The sequence below is a fragment of the Asterias rubens genome, chromosome 8 (genome assembly GCF_902459465.1).
Source record: "Asterias rubens chromosome 8, eAstRub1.3, whole genome shotgun sequence".
Taxonomy (NCBI): domain Eukaryota; kingdom Metazoa; phylum Echinodermata; class Asteroidea; order Forcipulatida; family Asteriidae; genus Asterias; species Asterias rubens.
In genome coordinates this window covers 14,186,271-14,206,836 of record NC_047069.1, presented here as the reverse complement: position 1 = coordinate 14,206,836, position 20,566 = coordinate 14,186,271, and the positions used below count along the sequence as shown (strand labels likewise).

Genomic DNA, 20,566 nt, shown 5'->3' with positions numbered 1-20,566 from the left:
CTTCCACTCCTATCATGGTATGCTACCAATGAGCTCACTGCATTAATGATGGCAAGCTTAATCGAGTCTGGTCCGGCAAGTCTGGTCTGGTCTCTGTCGTAATTACTCTTCATATCAAGCAGTTGCCGTTCGATCATGAGGTTTAGATGAGTCCATGAATCAATGATTTAAAATTAATAAAAATGCACGTGTGTCGGTACGCCGTGGGGTGCATTTTAGGTCTTGGCTATGTTTAGGTGGTACACAAACGGGTATCTGTCAATAATCATTTTGCCAAGAGTATTTCTAGCCGGTAATTAAAATTTCAGGTTGTTGATATAGTGTGTTTTAAAAGCTATATTGTACGATTTAAACCGAGTTATAAAATAGGCCATATTAATAACAACACAATGCTCTGCATATATCGTCGAAACAAAGCATTAAAGGCAGTGGACACTATTGGTAATTACTCAAAATAATTATTCGCATTAAACCTTTCTTGGTGACAAGTAATGGGGAGAGATTGATGGTATAAACATTGTGAGAAACGGCTCCCTCTGAAGTGCCGTAGTTTTTGAGAAAGAAGTAATTTTTCACGAATTTGATTTCGAGACCTCAGATTTAGAACTTGAGGTCTCGAAATCGACCATCTAAACGCACACAACTTCGTGTGACAAGGGTGTTTTTTTCTTTCATTATTATCTTGCAAGTTCGATGACCGATTGAGCTCAAATTTTCACAGGTTTGTTATCTTATGCATATGTTGAGATACACCAACTGTGAAGGCTAGTCTTTGACAATTACCAATAGTGTCCACTGCCTTTAATAATTTCTTATAGGAAATGTGTCAACAATTTCCCTTGTATAGCAGAGCAAAATGTTACCCAAATTGTATCAGTTGCTACTAAACGATCTACATTTGCTAGTACTCAATACTAGCATTCAGTATGTACGAAAAATATTCAGTTCAGATATTTTGCTATGCAATAATGCTTTACGAAATGCTTACCTGGTCAATTTGATTGAAAGTTGTGCTTTTTTGTCATACTTTGGGCAACCATTGTTTTACAGCGTTGATCGATTCTAAGTTTACAAGTGAACAGGCATGTCCCACAACGATCTATTCTTGGTCCACAACTACGGTACTCATCAATTAGAACAACACACATACCTTTGGAATTGGACTGATGACTTCATGAATAACAGGCGACTGAAACCAGGGTTCGTTCAACCGATGTTATGGGATCCGACAAGGACATTGTACGTTAGCCAAGTGACGTGTTGATAAAATGATCAATACATCAGCAAGGGCAGCTATTGACGTGCATAAAATAATGCAATACAATATAAAGCAGCAATCAATTGAATTATTCCAAATGTGTGAACATTTGATTATAATGAACTATTCGAACAATAATGTTCGCCTCATGCATCGATGAAATATTTGCAATTATTATTTGAATTTGTGGGTTTGATGGAGTGGTATTCGATGCAGTTCAACATACAATACAACAACTGTAGTGTAGGCTAACATGAACTGTTGCTATGGTATTATTGATTGCTCTTAGTATAATTTTGGCCAAAAAACAACAACCAATGTTCCCTAAATGCTCAGCTTCTGTCTACAATAATAGTCGGGCCTAACTCAATGTTATGGTACAGACACGTTATGTTACTAGTAGTCGGACATTCAGACATGTGTTAAAGCATTTACATTATATCCATGAGTGTCGTACCAAAATACTAAATTGTATGTTTGTAAAGCTTTAAAAATACCGGGTAAAAAATTACCAGGTCCCATGGGACTTTTTCAGTATCCAGGTGATATGACTCGTTTCTGGGTCAGTATGACCAGGAATCCGTGTTATAGTGACCAGATATGGGTCACACTGACGCAGAATCCGTGTTAGATTACGTTACCATGTTCCAGGTCAGCTTGACCAAGAAAAAGGTCAGGCCCACTAGGACCTGGAATCCAGATCAGTTTTTAGCGTGCAGAGTGCACTCAATTTGGCACTTGGGTAAAAATGCACAAGATAGCTTCAACGTTGACAGAGCAGTAGCGTTGAAAGTAAACACAGATCTGGTACGAATTGACCTATAGGTAGAGCAATTAAAATAATAACCTTGCATAAATTAAAATTTCCTGGTGATTGCACTTAATGAGTTGTCGCTTAAAGTAGATTAGGTTTTGTGATTAGCGTTTTTAAATTATAAGTCTGTAAGCAGAAAGAGTCCCTTGGGGGTGAAATGTCATAATTTCTTGATTAGTATTCACGCCTTGTCCAATCTTTTTCAATTGGCAACAATAATTTGCAAATAATACTACCGTGAAAAATAAACCTTCCATATAAACAAAACGAAAACCTAGACATAAAAATGGTTCCCTTTATGCCTTATGGCGTGGTGTTACGTGTCAAGAGTTTGACGTACAGCCTGCATTGACGCCCGTGCCCGTTTTTGGAGATACCATGTATAGTGAACAATGTCCTGATACTTCATGTCCATCTTCGCTCGAGACAGAAAAATATCTCCGGCAGCCAAACCTGGTGTAAGATTTCAAATATAGGAGACACTGACAAGGATGTTTAGAAGCACCTTTCTGACGTCTTGAAAATTTCTTCGACGCCAATATCAAAAAAATAAACAAAGCGGGGAAACTTGGCATCAAAATACTGCTGTTACAGGTAATGCATTTGGTTTTCATTATGTAGTGCGATAAACTTGGCATAAAAAATGATGTATACAGGTATTGCATTATGGTTGCAATATTGTGTGTGACACGACGAAATTTCACTTGCACTTTCCTGTCGACGTAATGCTATTTTGCAGAATTGTGCCCACAAGATTTAGAAAATATGAAAAAGTAAAATTATGAAGTTAGAAAATAGAGTTCATCAAAGTATAACGGTTTTTTTATTATTTTGTTATGCAAGTCGCCCAAAACAAAGCTAAAGGCCACTCTAGGTTAAGGGCTACAAGGAAGAAAACATAGACATGCAGAAACTCAGTGGAGCTGAAGGTAGGAATTGACATTCCTCTTAAAAGATGGAAGATCATAGGATGAAGGGGAACATGCACCAGGCAAGGAGTTCCAAAGAGATGCAGTACGAGGGAAAAAGCTACTGGAGTAGCTCTTTGTTCTACATCTCCGCACAGCCACAGTACTAAGGATGAGAACAAGCAGAAAGCCTGGTCTCGCGCTCAAACACCCTGACAGGAGGAACAAGGTTGGATAGACTGGTGGAACATTTACCATGGAAATATCTGTAAAACAGGCAAAGGCTGGCTACAGACCTTCGGTGAGAAAGGGGTTGCAGTGTAGTTCCTAACTCTTCTCCAACCAGGTTTATAATACGCTTCTGCACTCGATGAAGCCCACCATGGACTCAGTTTTGTTTAAAATTACATACATTGGTTATCCTTTTTTTTACTGTACGAAAAGGATTTTCATTACAAAGCATGCAGACCCAACAAATTTATTTTAATGACTGAATTTTTTTTCACAATTGTGTTACTACGGCCTTGGTACTGATACAGAATTCGATATGTTAAAGGACATGCAGAAGCTCGACGTGCGAAAAATGATTTCAGTAATTGTATGTTTTGTTTTCCTTTTGGGTCGAGGTTTTCGTGCCAATGAAAGCCAACTACACGGGTGACATGGTACACATGACAAGAGCCACCCTGTACACCATACGGTCACTACGTGGAATAAAGTATTTGTGTTCAGATTCATCTCAGTTGCAAACAGCTGATGAAGATAGTTACAAGCCAACATATTTCTGCAAATGGAATTTTAATTAGCTGTTGAATGTTTCCTGGAAGAAACGTTGGCAAAATTATTACATTCCACAAAGAACATTAAACTGTACATTGGTCTATAGATGCACTTAGATGTGCTGTGCATAGATGCACTCATAGGTTATCATGCACTAAAACAAATCACGAGATCCCGGACAGGGGCCCAGACCCATTTCTGGGTCAGGCTGACAACCAGTAAAAAAAAAATTAAAAGGGATTTTAGCTTGAATTCTGCGTCGTCAGTTTGGACCAATTTCTGGATCATGTTGACACAAATTCCAGGCCACACTCATCCAGAATTGGGTCTGACCCAGTGTATACACCAGTATACCAATTTTATGCATAGCGTGGTTGCATTATATACTACAATTATTCTTGGTTAGAAACTGCTGATGAACCAAATTACATAACCAGTTTTTAGTTTTTAGAGACAATATTTTAATTAGCAGCCAAACGTTTACGGAAAACAACCACACTCCGAAGAGAATATTCCACTAACACTTTAACAGGTGTATACTATTATTAGCAAATGTCACTTTTATTTTTTTAGAATACTAGCGGATATATTATGCATACTGCACTTGGTGTTGGCTTTCTCTCATTAACGGCACCCAGAGACAACCAAACCCGTAGTCGGGTAATTATGGCAAGATGTGTCCATGAAATCCAATACAGCTCGATATCTGTGAACAAAGCGTACGGGTTTATTTAGCCTTTGTGTATTGCATTGGTGTGTTAACAAGGACACCAAGCTTGCACTCGGTGACTTCAATGTATGTAACACCAGAGGAAACTACCTAATTAATTAACTAATTAACTAATGACTTAATCCAACCATCATTGGGGGTTCAAGACATTAATTTCAATTATTTCATGTCAATATACAGAACAACTTTCTGTCGAGACAACAACAAACTTAAAAGGTTAATAAGAACAACAACAACAACAACCACAGACCTCCGAACAACAACAAACAAACAAAACACAAAACAAAACATTAGAATCGAAATCCAGTACAACAGCAACGCAAAGTGATCTTGCTGGTATAGCGCCCCATGAATTTTAACTGTTATGTTATGTTATTGTTATAAACAACACGTAAAAAGGTAAGAGGAAAATTCACGACAAACGATTAAAATAAAACGATCTATGGGTATTCATTATTCTCTAATGCATTTTGATCTTATCCAAGTCCCCAAAATCTGGTGTAGGATGACATGAGGATGATGCCTACTTATTCTGATCAAAGCAAAAGGTACCAGACTATTCTTTTCCACCCAGCCTCAGTTTAGTTGCACTGACCGAGTAAGAGAAAAACATAATGGCTGGACATTATCCGATTGTCAACACCATCACTTGAGACATGCGGTTACAAAACCTCTGCTTCAAAATGATGATGTTTGTATTAAGCTACAAGAAGTCACATCATCAAAAAGGTCGCCGTGGACTTGGCCATACGCGGGCTTAGTCTCCTCAACTGACGGACAAGCAGGGAAGTTGGGGGGGGGGGGCGGAGGCTCCGCGATCAGTGAAGACCCGTCCCCATCAGCGCGTTAAAGTCAAGTTCATCGTCTTACGCTATTCACACCAAAAGGTGTTCTGATTTAATTGCCTTGAATTACAAGAAAACTATGTAGACAAGCTGGCCAGAAGAAGGTGGCGAAAGAATTGTTTGATCTCACACGAAACGGAACACGTCTGGTTTGTTAATTTTAATTTGTTGGTTCTAACATCTATAGCTTGTTGTAGTTCATCGATTTTCTTATAAAATTACATTGGATCTTGGTATCTCGTGAATGACGAATTGTTTTGCGCCTGAACAGAGACTTGGGGTGTTATATCGTTATTCCACTGTAGCAGCGTGGTTACGTCACTGGTTTGTCAGAACCATAGGCGGAATTGCGGATATTGTGTACATCAAGAAAAAATATAAAAGGGAAACTAGAGAATGCAGAAAAGGAACACAAACACACAAAACAGTTAAAGTGCGCAAGGCACAAATGAAGACAGACAATTTAAAATTGCATTAAACAAAACAGCAAAAGTACACAAATTATTAACACGCGCAGTGATTTCCTCTTTTTGAGTTTCACAATGCCCTATAAAGTACTCATTTGATGACGAAAATGCGGTTGAATTTTTAGTGTACTTGCCAGCCTGTCGTGATCTTATACACAGTCATGTTTTTATCCCCTCCATTCAACTGTAGAATGCTCTGTTATTCTCCAGTGTGCGTTTTGTCGAGGAAGCACATATCTGGTGTCGCACGAGTTCAGACAACACGGATATTATATGTCAAATACCATAATTTGATATTTAGGTTTCTTTTGATTGCTTCGTGGACAGTGAACTGTTGTAAACAGGTGTCATAGACTTACACATGCTGTGCTTTAGACAGTGTGGTACTTATGTAAAACAATAACAGTAAAAGTCAAAATAAATGTGGCTTGTTGGTTTTGATCATAAATTGTATCTAATACACTGAATCTTAAAGGTATATCGATTTCTTATCGCTTACACGTAAGAAATAGGGGATTAGGTTTTTGACTGCTTCTGATCGGATCCTCGCATGTGGCCTGGGTTTGTAGACACTGCAGTACGTGGGTTAATAAAAAGAGGCCATTGCCACCTACTCCTAGGGCTGAAACAGGGTTACCCCTTTTACAGTCCATACGAATGTAGACTTGGATATCATCAGTCCGAAGCCTGGTCGGTAGAGCAGAAAGCACTACCTCCCCACGTTGAAGACTGAGTAATTTGTATCGGCTTCCTTAATATTCTTGCAGGTATCTTGATGCCTTACGGGTTACACTGGGCCGCTCGCTTTAGGACATTCTTTTATTCCATTACCGGAAAGGTATTCTTTAAATGACGACAATAAATTTGAATTTCTAAGCCCTGAAAAGTGTACGTCAGTCAAATTACAAGTGCGGATTTAAAAGGTGCGAGTGAGCTAGAGCCAACTGTGGGTCATCAAAGATTCGGCTCACAAAATTATGAGTTTACGTATTTTGGTTTGCCGTAATTTGTCCGACTTTTTTTCCCCTTTTCACACTATTGTGTTTTTGACATACTATTGGCCACAATTAGGCTGCACTATTGGATGTTTACCACCAGAAAGTATTCAATAAACGTATAAATAATATACCTGACACCATATCCTAATGGCGTCATATCATTCTCCGTTTGATACCGAAACAGGTGAATCAGCCAAAACAGCATATTACTATCACTACAGGAAACCCATTAAGCTACCGCCCCCAAATCAATCAAACTACCGCAATTTATAAAATGCTGACACCTTTTTCGACCACCTGTTCCTTTACCGTCCGGGCAATTTTCTTGAAAGTATACGCCAGATTTCCTTCCTGACTGTTTCTCACGATGAACGAAAAGACGTACGTGACCGTGATGGTTTCGGTTTGGCTTTTGATACACAGATGTTGTTGCTACAAAGATTATAGTATTTTATCTGAGACGGGGAAACTTATTTTCCGTATGGGTTCTAATATGAATTGTGTTGCCAAGTACATATTTTTTGCTTTTAAGTTAAAGGAAAACCAAGTATAATTTGATATTTCTTCGTGCTAACCTCTCCTTTTTTGCCGATTACCTTGTTGAAACACTTCCCATGTGTGTGTGGGGTTTGTTGCGGTTTTTTTTTAAATAAAATTATTACAATACAAACATGTTTTATCACTTTGTTGTACAGGTTTATGTTTAAGTTTATTTTGATGCTGTCGTGGTTGTTGTTGTTTTGTTTCAGGTAATAATGGTTTGGTATGGGGGGGGGGGTGAATAAATTGAGATTACACCTGCATCAATATTAATGATAGGGGTTTTAATTCATTACTGTGTTCATTGTATGTGCTCATGTGGATTGGATATGTCAATTTTGGACTGGTTCATTCTATAGCACCTGAGTGTACCGGAACACTCTGTAAAAACTCCCTTGTCAAAATTTACCCGAATTTTGGGTCGGAGGGGTTGACCCAATTTTGGGTTGGGCTGACCCGGAAACTTTTAAAAAGTTAAATTTGTTGATGTTCACGGAAGGAAAATTGCGTTGCTGTTATTAAAAATTATTGAGGTGACATTTGTCATATTTTCTTCCGATTTTCAATTTGCCTTCCTATTTCTGTTTGCAGGACCACAGTACTGGGGTAAATCACATTCAGCATGGGTTCTTTGTTCAGAAGGTAAACAGCAATCGCCAATAGATCTAAGAGCAGACAAACTCCTATACGACCCAGATCTTCAGCGGTTTGAAATCATAGCGCCAACGAGGGTGAGTATTGAATATCTGTGGACTCACCTGGATCTTGGTTATAGGCATTGATTGAGGTAATGGTACTTGCTCTATGGGTCAAGTGATGGAGGGATGGTCACATGCACTCTGGTAAATATAAAATGAATGACATTTGGTTAGAAAGTAATCAAACAAACTCGATCTCATTTGGAAATGACAAATGCCTTCAGTCAAAGCCATATTTGTCCCAGAATATTATTCATTTTATGGAGGGAATGGGTTTATTTTTAGCAGCTGATGTATGGACCTTATGCATTGACGTCATTACACCGTCATATTATAGGGCCTTGTCACACGAGGCAACTTTTACAGGTAACTTGGAGGCAACCAACTGCAATGCATGCTACCGGGAGTACTTTGGTAGCACAGGAGAAAAAGAATAGATCCACAAAAACAATATGTGACCATTCAAATCTGAATTGATTCTCATCAAAATCAGCCAAATTAATAAACAGAAAGTCGATAATACCCGATTGACTGACAGAAAGTATACTGACGATATCGAAGACGTGCAAATTGAAATATTTATACCATACAAATGACAACTTCGGCAACCCTCTAATTTGATAATAAGATTGAGTGTAAAAGCACCATTAACCAGAATCAAATCAACTAACCGGGCCATTCTCAGAACAGCCACACCTCAGACTCATTCTGTCAAGGTTCCCGAACCAACCACTATTCCCTCTCTCGAAGAAGAAGGAGAAGACTTCCAAACATTCAATGACATTTTCAAAGACATTTTTATGAGATGTATCAAGCACGCCATGCTTTCATGTTCGCTCTCTGACAGATAGTTTAAATGTGCGCTCATTTAATGATCTCCGGGAAGAACCAAGAAAAGGCCAGTGGCGTGTCATGTCGGTAGCTTTGAAGTGAATATAAACTGCATTTTATTACTATGGTACAGTTCTCTTTCCCCCGCTGGTTACACATTTTATTTCATACTTAAAGAGTCTTTTTCGTGGCCAGACCTCAGGAAATATGGAGGGTAGGTCCTGTATATTTGATTGACTTATAATGAACATTGCAGAGCTCAAGAAAAAAGCTATTGCAGACGGTCTTGGGGGAACTGCACTTTGTTTATATAGCTGTGGCTCTTTGGGTACTAACAGTGAGAAGACGCTTAAACTGCCACTACCTGCACATACAAACTTTTAATTATCAGTGATCATTTACAAGAAAAATATAAATTCAAGCGGCTCAAAACGACCCGAAAAAGTAAACTATTCACTACACCGACTTAAATGTTTGGAAAGGAAGACCGCAACAACATGGCTAGATGTCTAAGTTGGTATCGAGTGCCGGCACGTCAATCCGAAAATCGCAGGTTCAAATCCTGCTCTTGTAAATTTGTCATCGTTCAACCAAAGATTATTGACAAAATGACAGTTTCCCTTTTGGTTTAATACTTTACATACTTTCTTACGCAAACATAGCCTCTGATGACGACATCGTCCATGAGTATGTTTTTCAAAATCGTTTCAAAATTTTCATGTACCAAATAAGCCTGTCACGTATTCAGACTTGATCTATAAGAAAAATCTTATTCAGAGAATGGTCTAGATTCAACAGAGGCGTAATCTATAATGTAGGATTAATTTTGCCAAGTGCGAAAAGGAGATATCAGGCGTCAGAGTGCTGAGTGCACTTTACACAATTGAAAAAAAAAGAGAGAAAAAAAAGAAAGAAGAGGAGGCGGGTTTCGTTGACGTGGCACTTCCTCGTGATCGCCCTTGGTGCTTTGTTAATGTCAGAGTCAGCAAGATATTACACCTTCTACTAAATTTATATATTTTAAAGACAGCCATGAAATTCAGATGCTAAATTTTAGAATGATTTTCCTGAATGTCACAATACAGCACTGGTAACAACTCAATGCAAAATTGTCCAAAAGGAAATTCAAAAGCTTTATGTCAAGGAGTGTCGCCAAACCAACAACACAATCTTATTATGTTATTAAAAGTACGACCATGCAAGGTTTTTTATATTTCTGGTAACGAAACCAAAGGATGCTTTAGAAGTGACCTAAATCGTTGTAGCTCGCAACTCTATGTTACAATGATTCTAAAATGTGTATACGTTCTTTTTTATATTAAAACTTCAACAACGCTGTATTCCAAATACATCTCGATGGACGAACCGATGAAATACGCAGATTTATTTTCTTGAAAGCTTGAGGCACGATATAAATGCACGGTCCCCAGAAAAGTTCACGGTACTGTGATGTATCGATGGAAGTGGTACTGCATTTTTGATTCGTTGTTTCTTCCCTGCATTATTCAAAAACATGTTCTGAGGAAGCGTAACTCAGTTTGCATGTTAACACGAGAATCTATGTGATGGGTCTGTGCAAACACATTGGTAAAACAGGCCTACTTACTTGAGATACACGCCCAAGACGGTTGCGTATGGTTCAAACGACATCTTAATGGCACTGGCCACTATTGGTAATTGCTCAAAATACTTGCTAGCATCGAAACTTACTTGGTAACGACCTGCCAATGGAGAGCTGTTGATAGTATAAAACATTGTAAAAAACGGCTACTCCTAAAGTACCGTAGTTTTTTAGAAAGAGGTTATTTCTCACTAAAGCTTCAAGCCTTTTATTAGGTATCTGAAAGCAAACAAATTTGTGCAACAGAGTGTTGTTTCTTTCATTACCAGTAATGTCCAAATTTTCACAGATTTGTGATATCATGCATAATTATGTTGGGAAACATGCCAAGTGAAAATACTGGTCTTTAACAATTACCAAATGTGTTCAGTGCATTTAAAAGACTAGCAATTTTGATTCAACAGTTACGAAATGAAAAAAAAAGTTGTTCCAAACTGTTTTCTTCTCTCATTTATTTTGAAGGTATCTGGCGTGGTTGAAAACACAGGGAGGCGAGTAGTGTTCACATTAAATAAATCAAGCGGGAACGTCATCATATACGGAGGTCCGCTCAACTACAGGTATCTCCTACAGGAGATCGAGGTAAAATTTGGGGACGATGACAGTCATGGTTCGGAACACGCAGTTAATGGAAGAGCTTTTCCCATGGAGGTAAAGGCAATGTTATTGTTTTTATGTTGTTCTACACTTTGATATATTTGTTTCATAGCCTGATTATAGCATTTTTAGATAATTATAGAAAATAATATATAATATACTGTGCACTGCTTCGGGTGCTATGGTTAAAACTACGAGTCCCGAGGTCATCCTTGAACACGAGTAGCCTATACAAGCAGTCAATAATTTTATTGTGTAGCACCTGATACCATTATACGATACCATTAGTGCATCGGTTGGTGGTTGGTTGTGAGGGTGTAGAACATTTGTTGGTAAAGGTGTAGTAAACTGGTTGATAAAGGTGTAGGATATTGTTTGTTATGGGTGCATTTTCTGTGTTTTTCAATGGATTTTTGTTTGTGGGAGTGCAAACCAATAGGGTGAACAAGTGGGGCGGGGCGGGGGGATAGAAAGAGAAACTCACAAACAAAATAATTATTTAGGAGAAAGGAAAATGTCTGAATTTGACACAGACATATATTCTGAGGGCCCGAGCACAGTTTTTACTGCGGTTATCTGTACCACCTCCAATTTGTGTAAAAAACAAACGCTTTGGCGAACCTAAGGTGCCAGACTAGCCTGCCCATTGGGTTGTGCTGCATTTGGAATGAAAATTGCGTCCAGCAACCACGTGACCAAAGAAAACCGGTACCTCTCGGTGTCGTAAACTCTCTCAACACACAGCTCTGCACGTAGTATGGACAATGATAAACAGAGATTGTTCACGTCTCGCAAGTTCAAAACGAGTTTTTGACATCAGTTAAGTGCCTCCGTTAAACAAACACACGTCATTCTTATGGATTTTTCCATTTTGATTTTTCAAGCCAACTCTGTAATCTTTCTGGATATCGACATGGCCCAGTTCCTATTCAGAAAACAACAAAATCAATTTTGATGCGACCGAAGTGTTGTTCACAAGCTACGTTTTAATTAATTCAGTCAGCTCTGGATTAAGTTATAAATTGTATTCAAGATAGCATCTCTGGGTTCGTGCACGGAAAACACGTGTGTCAATCACGGGGCTATCTCTCGTGGAGCTCCACGCTAGCGTCCGCTGAGAATTGACGCTTACTGGCGCTACTTGGAAACTTAAGGAAAGCGATTTGTATGGCTGGACATGCACTGTTCGTCGTCGTTTCCCCCCCGCTTCGCAAACAAAGGTCTTCCTTTGATTAGGTCAGGGCGATGACAAGGTTGAGGGGTGAATCTTGGGAGGGGGAATTCCTCAGAGAGGCATCTAGACGTGATGAGGGTTGTGTAGGTTTAAGACGGACGGCGTGGGAGTGCATCTCTACTCAAATTAACCTACTTAATTGCCACTGTGTAATACGGCAAGGGCAAAGAGTAGTGATGGAACTCTCGTGTTCCATACGATGTTCTATGGCGATGCTAATAGTGGGTGAGGACCCAGTCATCGAAGATGGTTATACAAGAACTAGACACACATGAGAAAATAGGGCATGTATATATACAATTTAGAAGAGGTTGGGAAGTAGGGCATGTAGTACATAATGACGCATCGATGAAAGGAGAAACGAGGGCGGTGGATATTCAACAATATCAGCCTTGCTCCTCACGTATACATTCAAGAGTGAGATGTCACAAATTTACAAATTTGTCACAAATTCATGATCAACCTCAAGACTACAGTTTTAGTCAACTGTAGGTCATGGGTTCGAATCGAACCCGAGTGTTTAGTGATTTGTTAACAGTATACTGGAAAGTACTAAGTACACAGTGTTTAAAACACATTGGTGTAGATGAATAAAAATCTATAGATTTTATATCCCCGATGCAAGTTTAAAATCTTTGTAAAAGCAAGTTTAACATCCACCACATTCTCAGTCTTTTGTTTCACAAATGGCTGTCAGACCAGACCCAGACCTATTTACACATGCGAAGACAAACATGTACGGCACAGGGGAAATGAACGAGGAATAAATAACTCAAAATGACAGAAGGGACAGGATGAACAGGATGAACAGGATGAAACAGAACGCAGCGGAGAGTGGGATCGGGGATTTGACGAGTCAGAGAGATCGCGAGAATCCTGAAGGGATAGTGGGGAGAGATGTTGACTGTATAGAGGACTAACTCCTCAACGGGAAAGCAGAGTCTGTTTTAAAGGCACTGGACACTTTTGGTATTTACTTGAAATAGTTGTTAGCATAAAAACTTGCTTGGTAACGAGCAATGGAGATATGTTGATAGTATAACACATTGTGAGAAACGGCTTCCTCTGAAGTAAAATGTAGTTTTTGAGACATTCGGGCCTGAAGCCCCTTTGAGACATCTGAAAGCACACACATTTGGGAAGGTACACGTTTGGTAATTAGTCAAAACAAATATTAACTTAAAAACTGACTTGGTAACGAGCATTGGGGAGATGTTGGTAGTATAAAACTTTGTGGAAAACGGCTTCCTCTGAAGTAACGTAGTTTCTGAGAAAGGGGTAATTACTCACTAAAATAATAAAAGACTTCTAGCTAGAAGTCTTTTATTCCTATCTGAAAGCACACAAATTCGTCCAAAAAGGTTTTTTTTTTTTCTATCATCATTTTCTCGCAACTCCGATGGCCAATTGAGCTCAAATTTTCACAGGCTTGTTATTTTTTGCTTATAGTGGGATACACCAAGTGAGGACACTGGTCTCTGACAATTACCAAACGTGTAACCTCCCCTTAAGAAGAAAAATCGCCTACAAGTAAAAATAAAAGATGTTGACCGTATCATGACTATATAGGACTAGTCTCCTCATCAGGAATTGAGAGTCTGTTTTAAGGGATGCATGAATATGTTTGGTAAACTGACGCGAGTGGTTTGAAATGAGGCAATGAGGCAATGAAGTAGAAGCACTTTGTAAATATTGTCAGAGCGCGTCTTGGGTTCACCGAGTTGGCGAGACGGTTGATGTTGAATGCGAATGAAAGCCTTGAAAATTGGGGCGTTGAAAACTTGAACCTACGAAACTGGGAACCTAAAAAGTGTACTGTGCACAGAACAGAATGGAATCAGCCCCAAAAGTTACACATGCATTATTTTCGAGTTGATTGATTTTATATATTTTAAATGTTTAGACTTATACACACGGATTACAATAATAAACATGGGACTGTCACAAAACTATGATATGAATATTTTAAGCAAATGCAAGGTGCAACCACGTCAACGATAAAATTTAACTATATAATTTTTTTAAATGGAGATTGCACACATACTTTTAAAATCCCCCAAATAGTAAAGTATTATGTTTAAATGGAAGGTATATACCTTTGGATTGAGGAACCGTTCGACTGTTACCAAGTCAGTTCTTATGACCACTATTATTTTAAGGAATTACCACGGGTGTACCCTCCTTTTAAATTGCATGTGATGATTTGAGGGGAAATTTGTATAATTATTCTGAACAGATTATGATAAAAAGCAATAATCCGAAAGTTAAAGCAGAACTTTGAAGGTTTCCCTAGCCATAAAATAAGTCTTTTAAAAGTTTATTCATGCAACAAGAAAGCAATATTTGTTTAGAACCCACACAATAATTGGCACTTTGCGTTCCTACGCATTCTCTTTTCACAGAATGCAAACTTTCCCGAGCAGCGTTATTAAATTGAGCAAACACTGGTAGCAACCTTACTCACACGGAGGCAATTTGATAAGTTGATCTTCAGCCAGTGTAATTAGTACATCTGTTTGTTCGAAGTGAGTTAATGACGAAGGAGTCTTGAATTAACTGTTTACGGATAATCAACATTTGTACACACCAGCGTTGTTTGCTTTTAATTAAATGCTCGTATTCATCGTCTTGGAGAAATATTGATCATCAGGTTCACAATGGGAAGGGAAACCCTACAGCCCTAGGCCTTCCTGGGTAAAAAAAAAAAATCAACTGGATGATTAATGGATGATTTGGTTGGTTGAATCATGTTTTAAATACGTCCATCACTGCAAAAACTCGGGTATTAAAATTGACACCAGTGAGAATCAAATTGTCATACAAAAATAACACCAGTTGTAACTGATTAAAGTTTTAATTGTGCTGGCGGAATTGAGTGTTATTGTAACACGCTATGGTGTCAACTTTGATTCTTTTCTGATGCTTGACATAGTGTTGTCATCTATAAAACCCCGTTTTTTTGCAGTGCATGGTGAAGGCACATGTGATCTTATACACAATCGATATCGCCTGAGTTTTAAACATTGAGGCACCAGGTATTCTACAATACCTGCCTCGATTTATTTGGGGGTGATTTGGGATACAATTATTCTTATATTATTGTATAAATCTTGCCCCGGAATGGCTGATCATTTCGATAAAAAGTAACAAATGCCTTGCAAGGTCGTATCCAAATTGACATTTTATACACAACGTAAATTCGGACATGGCCTTAAAAAGGCATGGTATAAAACTTGACGTACAATAATTCTATTTATGTGTCTCATATTCGTACTAGAAGTTGTGTTGGTGTCAAACTTAATTTTTCCTTAGTTGGCCCAAAGCCTAGCAAATCTTATGGGGATCGGGCTTTTTCTATTTATGCTCCTACCCTTTGGAAAAATTTACCCATTCATTTGAGGATTATCACCAACTTTGAGCTTTTTAAAACCCATCTCAAAACATTTCTTTTTTCAAATCTTTGACAATTTTACATTAAGTGTTATATTGTTGATTATCTCGTATTGGTGTTTGTCATTGTATGTTTTTGTCGTTCTAATTGTACAATGTAACTTTGCTGTATTTTGCTTACTCTTTTTTAGCTTAATGTTTATAATATGTAACATACTGTACAGCGTTTTGAGATTTTTTTTATGTAAGACGCTATATTAAAAATAAATTATTATTGTTATTATGATGTTCTCTTTTTCCACCCACAGGTTCAACTCACTTTCTACAACGAGAGGTACACTTCATACGAACGAGCTCTGGAATCAGTTCACGGTTTAGCCAAACTTGGCATTCTCGTTCTGGTAAGTCAGCTTTCCTTCATTTATCAAATAAATAGAAACATAAATAGCTTAATAATTTTTTTAAGTACAAATAAAAAGAACACAGAAAAGCTTCAAAAGGAGTATTCAGGTTTTAAAAAACGTAAACAAAAATAATGTTACAGTACATTTCCCTATGTTCGATTTAACCGAATCGAATTTTTTTTTTTTTACAAATTTGACGAACACGCTCCGGAAGTTTTGCAAAATGTCAGCGTCACGCCTCCTCGAGGCACAGGCATACGTTTATGTCACACCTTCTATGTCATAATACGTCTCAATACGCACAGACGATTCTCTAACATTACATTTGTTGAGACGGGTGAACTTTCAGCGAAGTGTATACAGACCGAAACCCCTTACAGAGAGAATTGTCTTCGATAAAATATTGACCTATAAAAATCTTCGTTTTTGATACGAATCTGTTAGAGAAAAGAGCTGTTGCAAACTGCTTATCTAACAAAAGTGTCCTGTGGTGTATGGTTTCAGCAAAATTGAATGCTTGTGTTGCCTTTGGGACAGACTCAGCGGCTATGATCGAAACGTGAAGCCTTGACCATTTTGTTTTTTGCATTTATTGAAAATTTACTTTTGCTTTTTAAACTCAAGTTTTGATTATAATACAAGTTTACGGCCTTGTCATCATATGGCAGTTAATACACACAAATAATCAGTGGTTTAATTATTGATGACCGTTTTTTCGAGTAATACCCAATGTTGTTTATATTTACTTGTCATGTCGACATGAAATGAAATGCTGTTCGTTTGACTCGACCTTCACTGAACCGGTCGGTGACTGGTCTGAAATCCCTGGCCGCAATTGTAGTTATATCTGAGTATATTTTTGAGCTTTAAATTTTTTATCGGGATCCAAATAATGTTGGGAGTGAAATAAAACAGGGGTGGGACTGCTGGATACCAGTGTTTAATGACACACAAAATTGTGTACTGAAGCAGAAATATAGAATAATACAATACAGTATCATCTCGTTTGAAAACTTCAAATGTCACTTTAAAGTTTAACCCTTTCACGAATGAGGATTGGACGCAAATAAACTCGATTTATTTTAAACGCTGACCTTTATAATTTCTTTATAAAACCATGGAGATAGAATTAAACCTACAGAACGGAAACATCTCTGATTTCACCCATAAAAGATTCCATAAAATGTAAAATTTAATAGAGTTCCAATTCACAATTGCAACAACCAGGAAACCCCAAAGGTCATCTTAAAGTTTAACCTTTGTTCAAGACGTCGGTGAGCAGATAGAGAAACAGAATAAGAAGGAAGAAAGATGATTTGTAATAGTAAACCAAGCCGTGAATCTAAGGGATTCCTCTCGTATACACTAGACACCCGGTTCAATGAATGAGTTGCGTCTATGGTTTCACACCCGAAGGAAACACGATCGCTATTTCGGACAATGTGATCGTCGAATTATGACATTTCTACAATCCTCTTGGTTTTCAACTTAAAGGCAGTGGACACTATTGGTAATTACTCAAAATAATTGTTTGCATAAAAACTTACTTGGTAAATTAGTAATAGCTGTTGACAATAAAACCATTGTTAGAAATTGAATGTTGTCAACTTTTTGCTGTGTTTTTTAATTCAGATTAAATAAACCAAATCTACGTTACTCTAGAGGGAGTAACGTAGTTTTTGAGAAAGAGGTAATTTCTCACTCAAAAAATCCAATACTTCAGCTGATGCCTTGAATTATAGGTATCTGAAAGCACACAAAATAATGCAACAAGGGTATTTTCATTCATTATTCTCTTGCAAATTCGACGACCAATAGAGTTCCAATTTTCAAAGGTTTGTATTGTTTGCATATGTTGAGATACACCAAGTGAGAATACTGGTCTTTGACAATTACCAAATGTGTCCAGTGTCTTTAACGAAGATCATCTGCTTCCGGGTATCTCTGCGCCTTATTGGGCTACACCTTGTGAATTTGACGTTTGTATACGCTTATGATGAGTCTGTATATTAATCACCATGGCAATGATAAGATGTATTGAAATAAAAACAGCCTAACATTTGGCGGAAACAACTTCCTAAATACTTAATATATTGTCGCATTGTTGCGAATCTCTTTTATATCAGCCACGGAGGTGTTAATGCTTTTTATATAGCTACAATGTTACAATGTATAGTCACAGGTTAAAGGAACACATTGGCTTGGATCGGACGAGTTGGTCTTTGAAAAGCGTTTACACCCGTTTGTTGCAAAATGCATAACAAATTATGGTTAGAAAGATGTTTTTAAAAGTAGAATACAATGATCCAACCGCATTTGCTTCGAAATTGCGTGGTTTTCCTTTTACTTTGCGAACTAACACGGTCGGCCAGTTATGAGAGTCAAAAATTGACTCCCATAAATGGCCGACCGTGTTTGTCGACGAGGTAAAAGGAAAACCACGCAATTTCGAAAGATACTTTTGTGGATCATTATATTCTACTTTTAAAATATTTTTCTAATCATATGTATTTTATAACAAACGGTTACAAACGCTTTTCAAAGACCAACTCGACCGATCCAAGGCAACGTTTCCTTTAACATGTACATGGTGTCGTTGACATATAGGCGTGTCCGGATTTTGGCAGCTACGGCTACGTCACAACGTCATCATGCATTGAGGTGTATAGGACATCCATAGCAACACCCTAAGCAAAAGTCATAGCCGTTAGCCGTAGCCACCAGTTTGCGGCAACATTGTTGTCTCTTTACCACCTAAAAGGTTTGAGAAAAGCTGTTCTGTCAAAATATTATAGAAACATTCAAAACAGTCAGAGAATGGCACATCTTCCCGCTGTCTGCTCAATACCAGTCTTTATGGTAATAAACTTAACCGAAGCTAGATGCTGCTTTGCTCCAAACTCAACAAACACAGTGAATGACAAGTGAGTATAAAAACACGGTATAACTGAAAACATGCGCGTTCCTAAAATAAGTAAAACCTGGAGGTTAATATGAGATAGTTTAACTCTTTAAATGTAAATCAACATCGCTTTACTCATCTTGAACACAATTACTCCTACTGTTGATTTAAGCAAAAAAAAAACAAACAAAAAACAGACTGACCCACAATTTGGTAAAACAAAGGTACAGTTATCGACAAATATTTACGCTCTTCCGGAATATTGGTTAACAATCCGGACGTGCTTTGTCAAAGATTCGATGCTTTTTTCTTGACGTGTACATTGTTTTGACCAACATCTTAAGATCTCAGATTGTCTGCGGGGGTTGTGTCCCCTGGGCCCCACCCACACTTGGGGGAAACACTCCTGAATGTGACGGAGATGTGTTTGATGAAAACATAAAGTACAGGTTGACATTCAATCTTGACTGAGGGCTATTAAAAAAAAATTAAGAGCAAAAATTATATAAAAGTTAATTCAAATGGCATTTGAGGTCGGAGTCCCCTAATGGCAAGATAAATGTGTGATTTGTTTTTCAAGAAAACGTCCGTTCTGATTGGGAAAGGAAAAAAAAGTCCAGGCCAAAGAACTAATCTACCGCACTTATGACAAAAATCTTCGAACAAAATAAAAACAAAAATAAAGTCCAACCGCTCATTTCGAAGAAACCGACTTGATTTTTCTGTTTTTCATTTAGTAGCTGACGTTTTCTAAAACGAGGTATTACTTTTGCGAAATATTTTTGTTCACGACTACTTTTCGCAATTAAAGGTACCGGACACGTTTGCTTATTATCATAGACCAATATTCTCGCTTGGTGTATCCCAACATATGCATAAAATACCAAACCTGTGAAAATTTGAGCTCAATTGGTCATCGGTGTTGCAAGAGAATATTCTAAGAAAAATAACACACCCTTCTTGCACAATTCTGTGTGCTTTCAGATGCACTATAAAAGGTACCAGCTGAAGTATTTTATTATTTTTGAGAGAAATTACCTCTTTGTCAAAAACTACGTTACTTCAGAGGGAGTCGTTTCTCACCATATTTTAGATTTTCAACATCAGCTCTCCATTGCTCGTTACCAAGTAAGTTTTTTTGCTAACAATTATTTTGAGTAATTACCAATATCGTCCAGAGCCTTTAAAGTAGACAGACATGGAAATTACACATTTCTATGAAAAGTTCGGCGCATGACCAGTGCTGATATAAGCCAAGAGAAACACAAATTGCCCATGGGGATGACCAGAATGATCAGTAACCAATTCATTTTTATTGCCACATTTGCGGCTTAAATGGACAATTTGATAAAATGAAATGCTTAGGTACCATGCAACACATCGATTGACCTTAATATTGAATAGCCATGTCTTGTACCCAGAGTATGAACGGATGTATTAAATGCACTTCTCATTATGGTAACCTAACTATAGTGTCTAACTTTTAATTATAGGATTTAAAAATTTGTCGGGTCACTTCAATTTCACATGCAATTCGTTTTTCGGAGGA

The 20,566-nt window shown here is 37.8% G+C and overlaps 1 protein-coding gene across 1 annotated transcript in view; it reads left to right on the top strand.

Annotated features, from left to right (window-relative positions):
- Window positions 1-20,566, top strand: part of LOC117293515 (carbonic anhydrase-related protein 10-like) — a 59,557-nt gene that overhangs the window by 19,109 nt on the left and 19,882 nt on the right. Inside the window, exons 3-5 of the mRNA XM_033775863.1 lie at window positions 7,932-8,071; window positions 10,953-11,141; window positions 16,020-16,112. Coding sequence (XP_033631754.1) covers window positions 7,932-8,071; window positions 10,953-11,141; window positions 16,020-16,112 — 422 coding nt within the window. The remainder of the gene's footprint in view (window positions 1-7,931; window positions 8,072-10,952; window positions 11,142-16,019; window positions 16,113-20,566) is intronic.